Source organism: Ovis aries, chromosome 17 (genome assembly GCF_016772045.2).
Source record: "Ovis aries strain OAR_USU_Benz2616 breed Rambouillet chromosome 17, ARS-UI_Ramb_v3.0, whole genome shotgun sequence".
In the NCBI taxonomy this organism is placed as follows: domain Eukaryota; kingdom Metazoa; phylum Chordata; class Mammalia; order Artiodactyla; family Bovidae; genus Ovis; species Ovis aries.
The window spans coordinates 34,612,879-34,626,558 of record NC_056070.1 but is presented as its reverse complement, the minus strand read 5'-3'; the positions used below and the strand labels follow the sequence as shown (position 1 = coordinate 34,626,558).

At 42.0% G+C, this 13,680-nt stretch overlaps 1 protein-coding gene across 1 annotated transcript in view; it reads left to right on the top strand.

Moving 5' to 3' along the window:
- Window positions 1-12,159, top strand: part of AFG2A (AFG2 AAA ATPase homolog A) — a 351,807-nt gene extending 339,648 nt beyond the window's left edge. The window contains exon 16 of the mRNA XM_027956312.3: window positions 11,230-12,159. Within this exon, the coding sequence (XP_027812113.1) occupies window positions 11,230-11,406 (177 nt within the window). The 3' untranslated portion in view covers window positions 11,407-12,159. The remainder of the gene's footprint in view (window positions 1-11,229) is intronic.
- Window positions 12,160-13,680: the final 1,521 nt, after the last annotated feature.

Genomic DNA, 13,680 nt, shown 5'->3' with positions numbered 1-13,680 from the left:
AAAACCCTCAGTCTTTACCCCTGTGGGATGGTCAATTCATTTGTAAATTTTTCAAAAACAAAAACTGTTATGGATTTCTCCACGCAAGTAATAATGATTGGATGTACACTCAGCTATATATTTCAGAGATCTCATAATAATTTTAAATCAGCAAAATTAAGCAACCAAGGAGTTTTCCCCCCTTCTCTAATATCATTAGACTTTGAACATCTCCTTACAGACCTCATTTTCGTTTGATTCAGTACTCTGCATGGCACTCTAGATAGTTTTCAACCTTAACAATTCCAGATGAAGTCGCATCATAAAGCCTATTTTGCATACCATCCAAGGGATTGTACGATTCCTTAAATCTGAAATTTGTCCTCCAAAATTCTCACCTCTAGCATCCCCAAGTAAAAGTTTATCTGTGAGGTGAATTGTGAACTTTAAATCAATGCCACTGGCTTCCCTGGAATTCCCTTCCTCGACTGGCCCCGTTTTCGGCTCTGATCTGCGTTCTTGGCCATTTGGGGCTCCCCTGGCCGTTTGTGCCTGTGACAGTCAGACTCCATCTGCTGCTCCGTGGCCAGGAGCCCGCTGCGTGCCCTTCAGTCACATTTTTCAGGCGCAGCCATTCAGCCACCTTTCACCGCGTCTCAATGGGCCCTGGAGAATGGCCCTCGGCCTTGCAGTAGTACATAATCTCCCAGGTAGCCTCCTCCTTGAAGCACCTCCAGTGGCAGGCTATTCGCAAACAGCGGGACACCACTCTCTACTGGGTTCCTAATCCCTCAGACACACAGGGGAAGGAGGTCGCGGACTCTGAAAGTGAAAAGAAAAGCGAGGGGGCGGGGAGCCGAGCACACACAATGTCCCCCCGCCGCCCGCACCACAGTCAGCGCCAGCTGCAGCCCAATTAAGCTCAACAGGTCACAGGTGTTCCACACAGACGATGCTTTTAACAAAACCACTTTCTTGAAAATACCTAAGACGTCGTTTTAAAGCACTGCAGCCCATTTCTTTTGGTGGATTCTTTAAAGCTATTTAGTACACTTGAAATACAATGAAGCTGAAAAGCATATTTAGCCCTCACTGGAAGGCAAGCTTTCTTGGTTCCAAACAGCAGGAGCCAGGAGAGAGGGGAGCGCTGCCTCAGCATGGACTCAGCGGGTAGTTGCCCGAAAAAGGGCTGGAGGGGGCGTCTCTGACAGCCCCAGTTCCCCACAGTAGTCAGCTCTGCACCATGCAGTTCACCTACTTGGGCAAGAAACGGCTGCATGGCCATCTCCTTGCACCCATAAATGACTGTCCCCAGGATGCAGGTGTGGTTTCCCTCTGAACTTTTAGAAAAGCAACCCTGGCAGGCACTGATTAAGTCAGGTAAAGGAACTCAGCGCTGCAGAGCCGCTTTTCTCATTATCTGAGGTCACCCTATAAATAAGCCTCCTCTTCCCCCACATTTAAAATCACTGACAAAGTTTCTCCACAGACCTGGTACACACTCTGGGCCCACAGGATGGGGTGATGGGAAGCAAACAGAACTTGAGTTGGTTGTTTAGGCCACTTTCAGAAATGTGTTACTCTTCCACTTTTGGAGGATACAGATAATCTCTGAAGGTAGTTGGGAGCTTAGTGACAGTTCCCTTAGGATTTCAGCGTCCCTGTTGGAGGTGAGCAGCTCCAGGCCAACTCCACAGGCCTGCATGCAGCAGTGTCCTTCTCCCTGACCTCACCTGCCACTCAAGGCCAGTGTTCCTATTGTCATTGTCTTCATTCTTTTACAGTCAGTAGAAGAGACGTGCACATACTACCCCAGCCTTATCTGGAATGGAGGGAACTGTGCTTGAAGTTGCTATTGGGCTCCTGTTTTTCAGTGCCCCAGGAAGGCAGGTCGTGCTGCTGTGACACTGAAGAAAACAGGGGAGGGAGGGCTACAGCCCAGGACGAACAAGTACCCGAAATAAGTGCCCTGCATTTTCAAGCTTTCCTTCCTGTTGATTAGCTTTTGGTAAACAGTTTTTGCCTTGATGGTCAGTCTTAACAGCATCAGTTAAAAAATGCTGCTGCCTGTTTAGAAACCATGTTGGTTTTAATTTTCACAATATGCCTCTTTCTGTTTTACAAAGCTGAGCCACCTGTTTAAACTCTTCTTGTTTCATGGACTGGGGGAAAGAACCATAGGCCATGTGTAAGAGGTTTCATTTTTTTTTTCCCTCAGTGAAGTAAGACATTGTTCTTATTCTTTGTGGCATTCAAAATTCTGCACAATTGCCTCTTTTGCCCTTTTGCATTTAAAAGTGAGGTAATTAGATTTCCCAAGGTTCAATGGTCAAGAGCCCTCTCATCCTGGGAAGTTGCTTCCCCACACCCCTCGCAAGAGGAGTTGTCTCACGTAATCCAGTTATTGCTGTATTGTTGTTGTAAAGGCACTTCTTTTTCAGAGGGCAGGCGTAGCAGGAAAATTCATACTCATATGTCCCTTTGCTGATATTGCTGAGTTTTTTTTTCCTGCAGTTGAATACAATTACTATTTTCTTCATTGACTTTGTTTTGAGAATTTGTAAATATTTTCATAAAAATATTTTCCTTTCCTACTTTTTAGGAGTTCATCTCAAATATGCCTAAATCTTTCATATAGAGTTTTCCTATTTATTTTGCTATTTTTCAGATATCTGATAGATCTGTTATGACTGTTGAACAAATGGAAAGAGGATTTGTAACATGTTGGCACCAAATAAATGAGTGTCATGGACACTGAAACACAACCTGTCTTAATCACTCTGACAGTGAGATCTGAGGCTTTTTTGGTCTTGTGTACGCATTTACTCAAATAGAGACTAACTGTTTTCACCTTTCAGCAAAGCACATATATATTTTGAAAGTTTGGGTATTAATTTTTTAGTCAAAACTGAAAAGGAACACAGAACATACACTCTCAGCTTTACGGAGTCGGCCAAAACATTTTGCTTTTACAACATAATGGCAAAAACAACCTTATTGGTAATTGGCTAATAATTCATTTAAATGATGTGGTCTGAAGCCTATGGGGAAAGATGACAAGATGGTGAAGGGATTAGGGGAAAGCTTTCAAAATCCTCTTTGCCAAAGATGTTAAAGCGTCCAAGTGCTAAGAGTGTTCTATCTAAACAGGTTAGTTCAACATTCCAGACAGTCTGTGACTCAAATTAGTGTATTGGTCTACACTTCTCAGTGAGATTCTTCTGTGGCCCCATGGGAAGAATTCATCTAAATTCCCCCATCACTGAAACAGTCCAGACTCTGATTTGAAAGTGAAACCAGCAGAATGATGAGCTGTGTGGTCCCCATGTACACTGTAGAGATATCCATACATGTACACACATTTACTAAGTTTCCTTAAAGCTTCAGAGACAGTAATAAGAAAGGTCCTAGTTTAAATTGAAGGCCCTTCTTCTCAGCTTCTATAGGATTCATTCCTGAATAGAGAGGTGTATTCTCAATAGCGAATTTATCTGAAAAGACCTCACCTCTCCAAGCTCAATACAGAAAAGGAAATCCTTCAGTAATGAATTGATGCCAGGTTACTTTTACCAAGTGAGGCAATAAACTTTGGCACAATTTGTTAAAACAAATCTTCCATTTCAGTTATCTAAACCAATATATATTACTGCATTGTTGGTAAATTTGGGGGAATCTTTCTCAATTAAAGTGCAGGTTTTTCCCCCAGTGACAGCACAGGGGAAAATTTACTTTCCCTGTATAACAAATTTTGATACCTAAGAAAGCATCCCACAAAATAACAGGCATACGTGTATTCTCACTAAAATTTCTGATCTATATCACTTCTAAGGAGAGAATTAGACTCAAAGTGATGCCCCAGACCAAACATTTGCTTAAAATGAACATACATCAGTGTTAACTAATTTTTCCTATTGAGTTTATCATTCCAAAAACTTAAATATAACTGACAAAGTCTAGGTCATGATAGACTTAAATAAAAATATTACAGAGTATTGGCCAAATATTAGAAATGCGTGTATAACATACACTTTTGAAAAACTTATTAGTTAAAGAACTGCTTAATTCAGTTCAACAAATGCATATGTATTAGGTATAGGTCCAATGTACAACTGTGTACTGTGGCTGCTGCCTTTTAATCCATTAAAAAGACTGGCCCTCCTCTCCTCTCTCTTGCTCAGTTCTTTCCCTTTTCTCTCTGTTCTGGAATTTGTTATTGTTGTTCAGTCACTCAGTCATGTCTGACTCTCTGTGACTCCATGGACTGCAACACACCAGGCTTCCCATCCTTTACCATCTCCTGGAGCTTGCTCGAACTCGTGTCCATTGAGTCGGTGATGCTATTCAACCACCTCATCCTCTGTCGTCCTGTTCTCCTGCCTTCAGTCTTTCCTAGCAACAGGGTCTTTTCCAGTGAGTTGGCTCTTTGAATCAGGTGGCCAAAGTACTGGGGCTTCAGCATCAGTCCCTCCAATGAATATTTGGAATTGATTTCCTTTAGGATCGACCGGTTTGATCTCCTTGTAGTCCAAGGGACTCTCAAGAGTCTTCTCCAACACCATAGTTCAGAAGCATCAATTCTTCGGCGTTCAGCCTTCTTTATGGTCAGCTCCCACATCCATTTATGACTACTGGAAAAACCATAATTTTGACTAGATGGACTTGTGTCAGCAAAGTAATGTCTCTGCTTTTTAACATGCTGTCTAGGTTAGTCATAGCTTTTCTTTTAATTTCATGGCTGCAGTCAACATCTGCAGTGATTTTGGAGCCCAAGAAAAGGAAGTCTGTCACTGTTTCCTTTGTTTCCCTATTTGCCATGAAGTGATGGGACCAGATGCCATCTTCGTTTTTTGAATCTTGAGTTTTAAGTCAGCTTTTAAACGCTCCTCTTTCACCTTCATCAAGAGGCTGTTTGGTTCCTCTTAGCTTTTTGCTGTAAGGGTGGTGTTATCTACATATCTGAGGCTATTGATATTTCTCCCAGCAATCTTGATTCTAGCTTGTGCTTCATCCAGCCCAGCATTTCTCATGATGTACTCTGCATTAAAGTTAAATAAGCAGGGTGACAGTAATTAGCCTTCATGTACTCCTTTCCCGATTTGGAACCAGCCCATTGTTCCATGTCCGGTTCTAACTGTTGCTTCTTGACCTGCATACAAATTTCTCAGGAGGCAGGTAAGGTGTTCTAAGAATTTTCCATAGTTTGTTGTGATCCCACAGTCAAAGACTTTAGCGTAATCAATGAAGCAGAAGTGGATGTTTTTCTGGAATTCGCTAGCTTTTTCTCTGATCCAACAGATGTTGGCAATTTGATCCTCTTACCTTTTCTAAATCCAGCTTGTACATCTGGAATTTCTCAGTTCACAGACTCTTGAAACCTAGCTTGGAGAATTTTGAGCATTACTTTACTAGCATGTTAGATGAGTGCAATTGTGCAGTAGTTTGGCATTCTTTGGCATTGCCCTTCTTTGAGATTGGAATGAAAACTGACCTTTTCTAGGCCTGTGGCCTCTGCAGAGTTTTCCAAATTTGCTGGCATATTGAGTGCAGCACTTTCACAGCATCATCTTTCAGAAATTGAAATAGCTCAACTGGAATTCCATCACCTCCACTAGCTTTGTTCGTAGTGATGCTTCCTAAGGCCCATTTGACTTTGCATACCAGGATGTCTGGTTCTAGGTGAGTGATGTCGCCATCATGGTTATCTGGGTCATGAAGATCTTTTTGTATAGTTCTTCCGTGTATTCTTGCTACCTCTTCTTAATATCTTCTGCTTCTGTTAGGTCCATACTGTTTCTGTCCTTTATTGTGCCCATCTTTGCATGAAATGTTCCCTTGGTGTCTCTAATTTTCTTGAAGAGATCTCTAGTTTTACCCATTCTGTTGTTTTCCTCTATTTCTTTGCACTGATCGCTGAGGAAGGCTTTCTTATCTCTCCATGCTGTTCTTTGGAACTCTGCATTCAGATGAGTATTCTTTCCTTTTCTCCTTTTCCTTTCACTTCTCTTCTTTTCTCTATTTGTAAGGCCTCCTCAGACAACCAATTTGCCATTTTGCATTTCTTTTTCTTGGGGACAGTTTTGATCACCACCTTCTGTACAGTGTTACAAACCTCCATCCATTGTTCTTCAGGCACTCTGTCTTATCAGATCTAATCCCTTGCATCTATTTGTCACTTCAACTGTATAATCATAAGGGATTTGATTTAGGTCATACTTGAGTGGCCTTGATGCTTTTGAACTGTGGTGTTGGAGAAGACTCTTGAGAGTCCCTTGGACTGCAAGGAGATCCAACCAGTCCATTCTAAAGGAGATCCGTCCTGGGTGTTCTTTGGAAGGAATAATGCTAAAGCTAAAACTCCAATACTTTGGCCACCTCATGCGAAGAATTGACTCACTGGAAAAGACTCTGATGCTGGGAGGGATTGAGGGCAGGAGGAAAAGGGGACGACAGAAGATGAGATGGCTGGATGGCATCACCAACTCGATGGACGTGAGTTTGAGTGAACTCTGGGAGTTGGTGATGGACAGGGAGGCCTGGCGTGCTGCGATTCATGGGGTCGCAGAGAGTCGGACACAACTGAGCAACTGAACTGAACTGAACTGAACTGAGTGGCCTAGTGGTTTTCCCTGCTTTCTTCAATTTAAGTCTGAATTTTGCAATAAGGAGTTCATGATCTGAGCCACAGTCAGCTCCCTGTCTTGTTTTTGCTGACTGTATAGAACATCTCCATCTTTGGCTACAAAGAGTGTGAAAGTGAAAGTCACTCGGTCGTGTCTGACTCTTTGCAACCCCATGGACTGTATAGTCCATGGAATTCTCCAGGCCAGAATACTGGAGTGGGTAGCCTTTCCCTTCTCCAGGGAATCTTCCCAACCCAGGAATCGAACCAGGGTTTCCTGCATTGTAGGCGGATTCTTTACCAACTGAGCTATGAGGGAAGCCCGTACAAAGAGTGTAATCAATCTGATTTCGTTATTGGCTGTCTGGTGATGTCCATGTGTAGAGTCTTCTCTTGTGTTGTTGGGAAAGGATGTCTGGTATGACTAGTGCATTCTCTTGGCAAAACTCTGTTAGCCTTTGCCCTGCTTCTGGAATAGGGGAGAGCAAAGGTAAAAAATGGATGTAAGATAGGCAAGAGTCATGTTGTGCCTAGACTGGATTGTTTGTTTTGGGTTAGCATTTCCCAGAGTGCATACAGAAGATCAGCAGTAACCCTACAGATAGCTATTTGTAGGCATTTTGCCAGAAGTAGAGGACAGATGGAGAGTTCTAGGGGAAACATCAGGTTAAAGAAAATTCAGGAGACCTGGCTAGGCTTCCCTAAAGTTAATAAATCTTTAACATTCTACTGTGCATTGTGGGAAACAGTATATATACTGTTACACTTGTTTGATCATGCAATACTTCTTCCTCTGAAAAGACACTAGTATCTCAAGGGGAATGCTGGCATGGGCCATGAAAACAAGCAGGAAGCTGCACCTCTCTTGGGAAACATGGAAGCTTGAAACGCATGCCTAAGTAAGTGACCCAGAGCAAATAGAAACCAGTCATCATGAAATGCACCTCCTAAGAATACTTGCATTTTCAGGCCTGTCTTTTTATTGGAATTAGGAGAGAAGAACCAATAATCTAATTACTGCTTTTCCTTCTGGAATGTCTACTAAAAAGCCCTTTTATGGGGAAAAAAGTAAAAACAAAGGCACTTTTAGGCGTTACGCTCTGTCAGCTGCCAGTGCATCAGCTGCTTTTGAATTGGGTTTAGAGATGACTGTCATTGACTACCCTTCACCGTCATTATGGCCCACAGGACTTCTGAAAACTATCATTATTTTTAGTGACATTTTAATGATAGAATTACTCTTTTCCCTTCCATTTTTGGATACTGAAGCTACTGCTGCTACTGCTGCTAACTTGTTTCAGTCGTGTCTGACTCTGTGCGACCCCATAGACGGCAGCCCACCAGGCTCCCCCTTCCCTGGGATGAAGCTAGATCCATGTGATTCCTGGTCTTTTTCTCCCCACCTTGCTCGCTCTATTTCTTCCACTCAGCATGTCCTTTCTTCTCCTATGTCCATATCTAAATTCTGTCCTTCCCACTCCAGTTTATGAACCAGTAATTTCTTCCTTGTTCCCAAAGCACTTTCCTTTTGCTTGCTAGCAGTACCTCTTAATACCATGTTTTCTGTGTCTCTGGATCCTCCATCTCCCCTCACATACTTGTTGCATAGTAGCTGTATAGTGTGTGTTAATTGATGAGTGACTGGTTAATTATGAGTAGAGCTCTGTGTCCTCTCAGTAACTTGTATATTGCTAAGCAAATACAATAGGAAAATAGAAGTGGCAGAAAGGATTGCCTAGTTGGCTGGTTCTTCAGGACATCCCTTGTAAATAAAAAGCAACAGGATAAGGTTTATTGAAGCAAGTGTAGAATTCAGGCAAGCCCTCAGCCACCTTTGAATTGCGAACAGCTGGACTCCTTCTACACAGCGGAGGACAGCTTCCTATGAGGTGCTTGAGCACCAGTATTCAGCTGCTCCGTTTCCCTTGTCATCATCTCCCAGAGATCCTAAAGGTCATCTCTGTCAAAACCAAGCATTTCTTAGTGCTTTAGTCAAAACTCTGCCCAAGTTTTCTGTATCTCACAATTCTATAGAAATTGTTAATCAAGGGGCAGGCCAGTACTAAATATAGTAGGCCAATTACTATGAAATGTTAGCACATACTGGAGGCCCCAAGTCACTAAGCATCCCAGCTTTCAAGTGGCAGTCAGTGCTCTGACCACCGCCACTGTCACTGCCATGGAAGCTGAAGGCAAAAAGCAGTCTATCGCTTAGGGGAAAATCTATAGATGCAGATATGAAGGAAAGGCAAGAGGAATTGCTCAAGGGAGCCAACCCCAAGGACAGCCTTGAAGGCCTCAATGACTCACTTCCCACTCCCTGTATTTCCCTACCTTGCTGTGTTAGGCTACCCAAGATTCCAGTTATTAGAGGAGAATAATCATTTCTTCTCCCTATTGAATTACTGTGTCTTGAGAGAAGAAGCCTTACTAGACTGTGGGTTCATTTTCTTAAATGTGCTATTAGCCACTTGCTCTCTGGCCACATGAGCTGAATTCCAGGAATTTTGAGAGGTTCCAGGCAGCCTTGCACCTCCCCTTCTTTCCTCACCCCAACCTCCCTACCCCACCACCCACTACCACACCATTTGCTGGTTTCAGACTTTTTGCGCCTACCTCTGCTGAGATCAGTGCATGTGCAAAACCTCGGAGCACTGGTCACATAGCAGTTAATTAGTAAAGTCATTAATAATAGTCTAGCACACATAGTAGGTACTTAGTAGATGTTTGTAGCCATTCATGCTGGGTCTAGTGTTCTCCGAGGTATCAAGTAAAGTGTGTAAGACAAGGCGTTGGCCATGGGGTGGTAACCTTTCTACTCTACTTAGCCTGAGGAGGGAGCCACACAATGGAAGCATTTTCTGTTCTGAGAGAGGGAGCTGGAATTGCACCAGTGAGTGGTTAATCCCTTCCTCTCTGCCTCTCCCAGTGATTTGGCTTCCAACTTTTCAGCCTTGCAGCCACTGCTTCAGATTCCTGCACACATGAGAGAGTGCTGCTCAGATGGTGGGGCTAGGAGGACACCAAGCTCTCCCCACTCGGTCCCGCCACCTCCTCATAGAGGTCCCCCAAGGTCCCTTTGGCACACAGTGGAACCAGTTTACCATGTGGGCATTTTATGTGCTTTCACTGTGCTTATTAAATATCACATCCCATTTTCAAAATAGCCCTTTTTGCACCAGAATGTGTGATGAGGTTGTTTCCCTAATCCCTAGAAGTTTTGTTTCTTCCTTCCAACAAGTCGGTAGCCATTCTTTTGGGAAAAGCATTAACATGCATAACCACTATAGTCAACTTCAGTGCTCGTTAATGAAGCCCAGAACTAACAGTTACATTGTGGTAATTTGACAAAGCCATCTAAATCTATGCATGTTTTTTGAAAGCTCCCTAAACATGCTGCTAAATCCCCTAAAAAGCTACTAAACTGCTTTGGCAGCCATTAGCCCAGCATAAGCAGAGGAGCTCTTTTCAGTAAGTGAACAAACAGAGAAAATATGCTGAATGGCTGGACAAATGTGTTTCAGCTGGCCCTTTCATTTACCGATATAAGGGTGCAGTCAATATCAATCACTGTTTTCCCTGTTGCCCTGAAAATCACAATATCTCTTTTCATCCACCAAGCTCTTTTCACCACAGTAATGTGTCTTTAGAGTGACACTGGCATCAGCCTGCTTCCGCTGTCTAAAGTCCAGAGAGCTTAAAACACATTTCAGGATTCAAGACTGGAACCTTCCTCCCTTCCGTTTTCCTACCGCCCACTTTCTCCTCCCTCCCCCAGCATCTCCTCCACACCCCACCCCCACCCCAGATTCTTTTCAATTCTCCCAGCTTTCCTCACTGAGTAAACAGAATTCACCTCTCTGTTTTAATACAGCTCTCCAAAGTAAACGGAGACAACTCTATCTGATATTCCTAAGATTTAAGAACTCATTAAGGAGATGCACATAAAGAAATGCTTTTACATGTTGGTAATAGATCAAAGGTGGAAAGGAATGTGGAAATTCTATTCTCTGACAAGGTGTGCTGATGCACGGGACCTCGCTCTCCATCAGTCTCCTTCCTCAGCCCTGCCCTTATCACTGGTCTCCCACCTTCCCCATCACATGCACACTCACCCTTTGTCTTCCTATGTTAGAGGTCTTTGTTGAAATTGAACTATATGTGTTCAATCCTGTCCGACTCTTTGTGACCCCATGGACTGTAGCCCACCAGGCTTCTCTGACCATGGAATTTTCCAGGGCATCTTCCCAAACCAGGACTCGAGCCCACGTCTCTTGCATTGCAGGCTGATTCTTTACCATTGAGTCACCTGGGAAGAGGTCTGTGCCTGTACCTTTACCGTTTTAAGTTCCTAAGCACCAATGTCATAACAGAACATCTTTTTGCCTCCTGGATCTCAGCACTTAATATATTGTTTTGAAATTAAAGTGATTACTTCTTATCCCTTTTGAAAACCCTAGAGGAATGACTCTCAGAGATCAATGTGGATAAGTTTATAGTTGTAGAAATTAACCATAGATGAATATCTGAAATGTGAACATTTCTAAAGAACAGTATGATTGTTTTCTACTTTTTTTTATGATTATTCCTTTTTATCCTATTTTTGTTTTTATTTGTTTGTTTTGTGTCAGATCATAGCTGTCTGTAGAGAGGCAGCCCTGCTGGCTCTGGAAGAAGACATTACAGCCAACTGCATTATGAAAAGACACTTTACTCAAGCCTTGAGCGCCGTGACACCCAGACTTCCTGAATCATTGAGGCGTTTCTATGAAGATTATCAAGAGAAGAGTGGGCTGCATACACTCTGAGAGAATATGCACATTTGTAGAGAAGATTGTTTCAAAATAGTGTCAAAATAGCATTTAAGTAAAATGTCTGAAATATGTTGACCAGATTGAGGGGCTTCCATTCTTGCAGACATTTTAAGTCATATGGTTGCAATGAAAATATCTGGACAAGAGTTAAAATTAGTTTTATCTAGAAATGTGTGCTGAGTTTTAAAAATCAAACTTTTGTATTTTCATTATTGACCTGGTTTATTCCTCCCATGGTGCTTTCCCTTCTTCAGAATCCATTTCAGTGCTTTTCCAAAAAACAAAACTGTGGGCATCAGTTTTATACATGAACATAGAAAATGCACGTAGTTGAAAGCATGGTTTAAAATATTCACAAATCTTTTAATTTTGAAGGCCAGCCTGTGAAATGGCTAAATGCTCCAGCCAGGCTTATGTGACCTTGTTTCCAATTACATATTTATTCTCATTATAACTCATGCATACATTTTTGGCATTAGCCTTCTTAGGTCTATACTAATGGCAATGAAACAAAGAATTGAGAGTTATTTCATACACTATAATGCCCTTTGAAAGATTAAAGATTAAAAAATTGGAAATATAAGCTCAGTCCAGGTCTAGAGAAGTACTTGGTTTTTTGTGTGTGTGTGTGGTTTTTTTTGTTTTTTTTTTTTTTTTTCATGAAAATGCTATCAATAAACCATATGAGGTGTTCATGTTTTAACTTGTACACATTTCCAGGTTACCAATAAACTTTCTGAGTTCAAAGAAGAACCAACTTGTACTGTTAATCATATTGTCTTATATTGCATTCTAAATATCTATGTTTATACTCCAAATTATTTGTCCTTGAGATTTCTTGACAGTAGTACTCCATAAATATTCTTGAAAAAGCTGTTGGAAATTGATTGCTTGACTTCCACTTCAGAAGCTGGTGATGGGAAAGAATGTGCACTTAAACCTAGTCACTGTAAGTCTTTTAAAATTCCCAGAAAGACCATTCAGGTAAGAGATACCTGATTATGAAAATAACGGAACTATACAGTTTTGTGGTTGTGGATATTCTGAAGTTGTGTCTCAACTGTTTCATCCTTTGACTCTCAAAAGTAGATTTTGTAAGAGTTTTTCTTCTCAGACTACATTGGTTTACTAGTACATAAAATCACTCAAGGGATGAAGGATATTACTGCTATTTAGAAATGTGCTATCAAATAAATAGTGGAATGTGGCTACTTAGGTTGAGATTTTAATTAAAATTAATAATAAAAATTTAGAGGACTTCCCTGGTGGTCCAATGGCTAAGACTCTGTGCTCCCAAGTCAGGGGACCCAGGTTCCATCCCTGGTGAAGGAATTAGATCCCACATGCCACAACTAAGACCCAGCACAGCCAAATAAATATATATATTTTTTAAGAGAAAGAAAGCAATTTTTAAGGTTTAGTTCATCAGACCTGTTAGCCACATTTCAAGTGTTCAAAGGCCTCATGTGACATGTGTCTGCCATATTGGACAGACTAGATTGTGGAACATTTCCATCACTTAGAAAGATCTGTTGGACTCTGCTGATTAGAAAATATGGCTTACACATTGAAATAAATAGAACCTCGAAGTTACTTTTGTGCTTCCCACTATACCTTTAGTTATTAAGGGACCGTAACTTCTTTAAGTGCTAGGGTACAAGAAAATGAGAGAAAAACATATTCCAAAAGGCCTAACCAGGAAAATTAAATCCTGTTGCCTATAAACTACAAACAAGAACAGGAAGCTTGAACCAACACTGAGACTCTCAGACTGGGGCCTGGGTTCTGGGGGCGGGAGGAAGGCAACCGCTACACAGAGTTTAGGTATTTATGGCCACTCAGACCCGTTAGCCCATATGACATTTGAAATTGTGACTGAGTCTCATACATAATGTTCAGATCTTTAGAGACCAACACCTTGAGTGTAAGAACAGACTAACATTGTCCCACAAGCCAGAGAGACCACAAAGAGCTTCTCTTACTTGGTCTGTGCTTTGAATTAAAGAACTAAAATCCTGCTTGTTGTAGTTTAGCTGTTAAATTGTGTCCAACTCTGCAAGTCCCCGGACTGCAGCCACCAGGCTCCTCTATCCATGGGATTTTCCAGGCAAGAATAAGAATACTGGAGTGGGTTGCCATTTCCTTCTCCAGGGGATCTTCCCAACCCAGGGACTGAACCTGTGTCTCCTGCATTGGCAGGTGGATTCTTTACCACTGAGCCACCAGGGAAACCCCAAAACCCTGCTTACAGAGTTTATAATCCCAAAG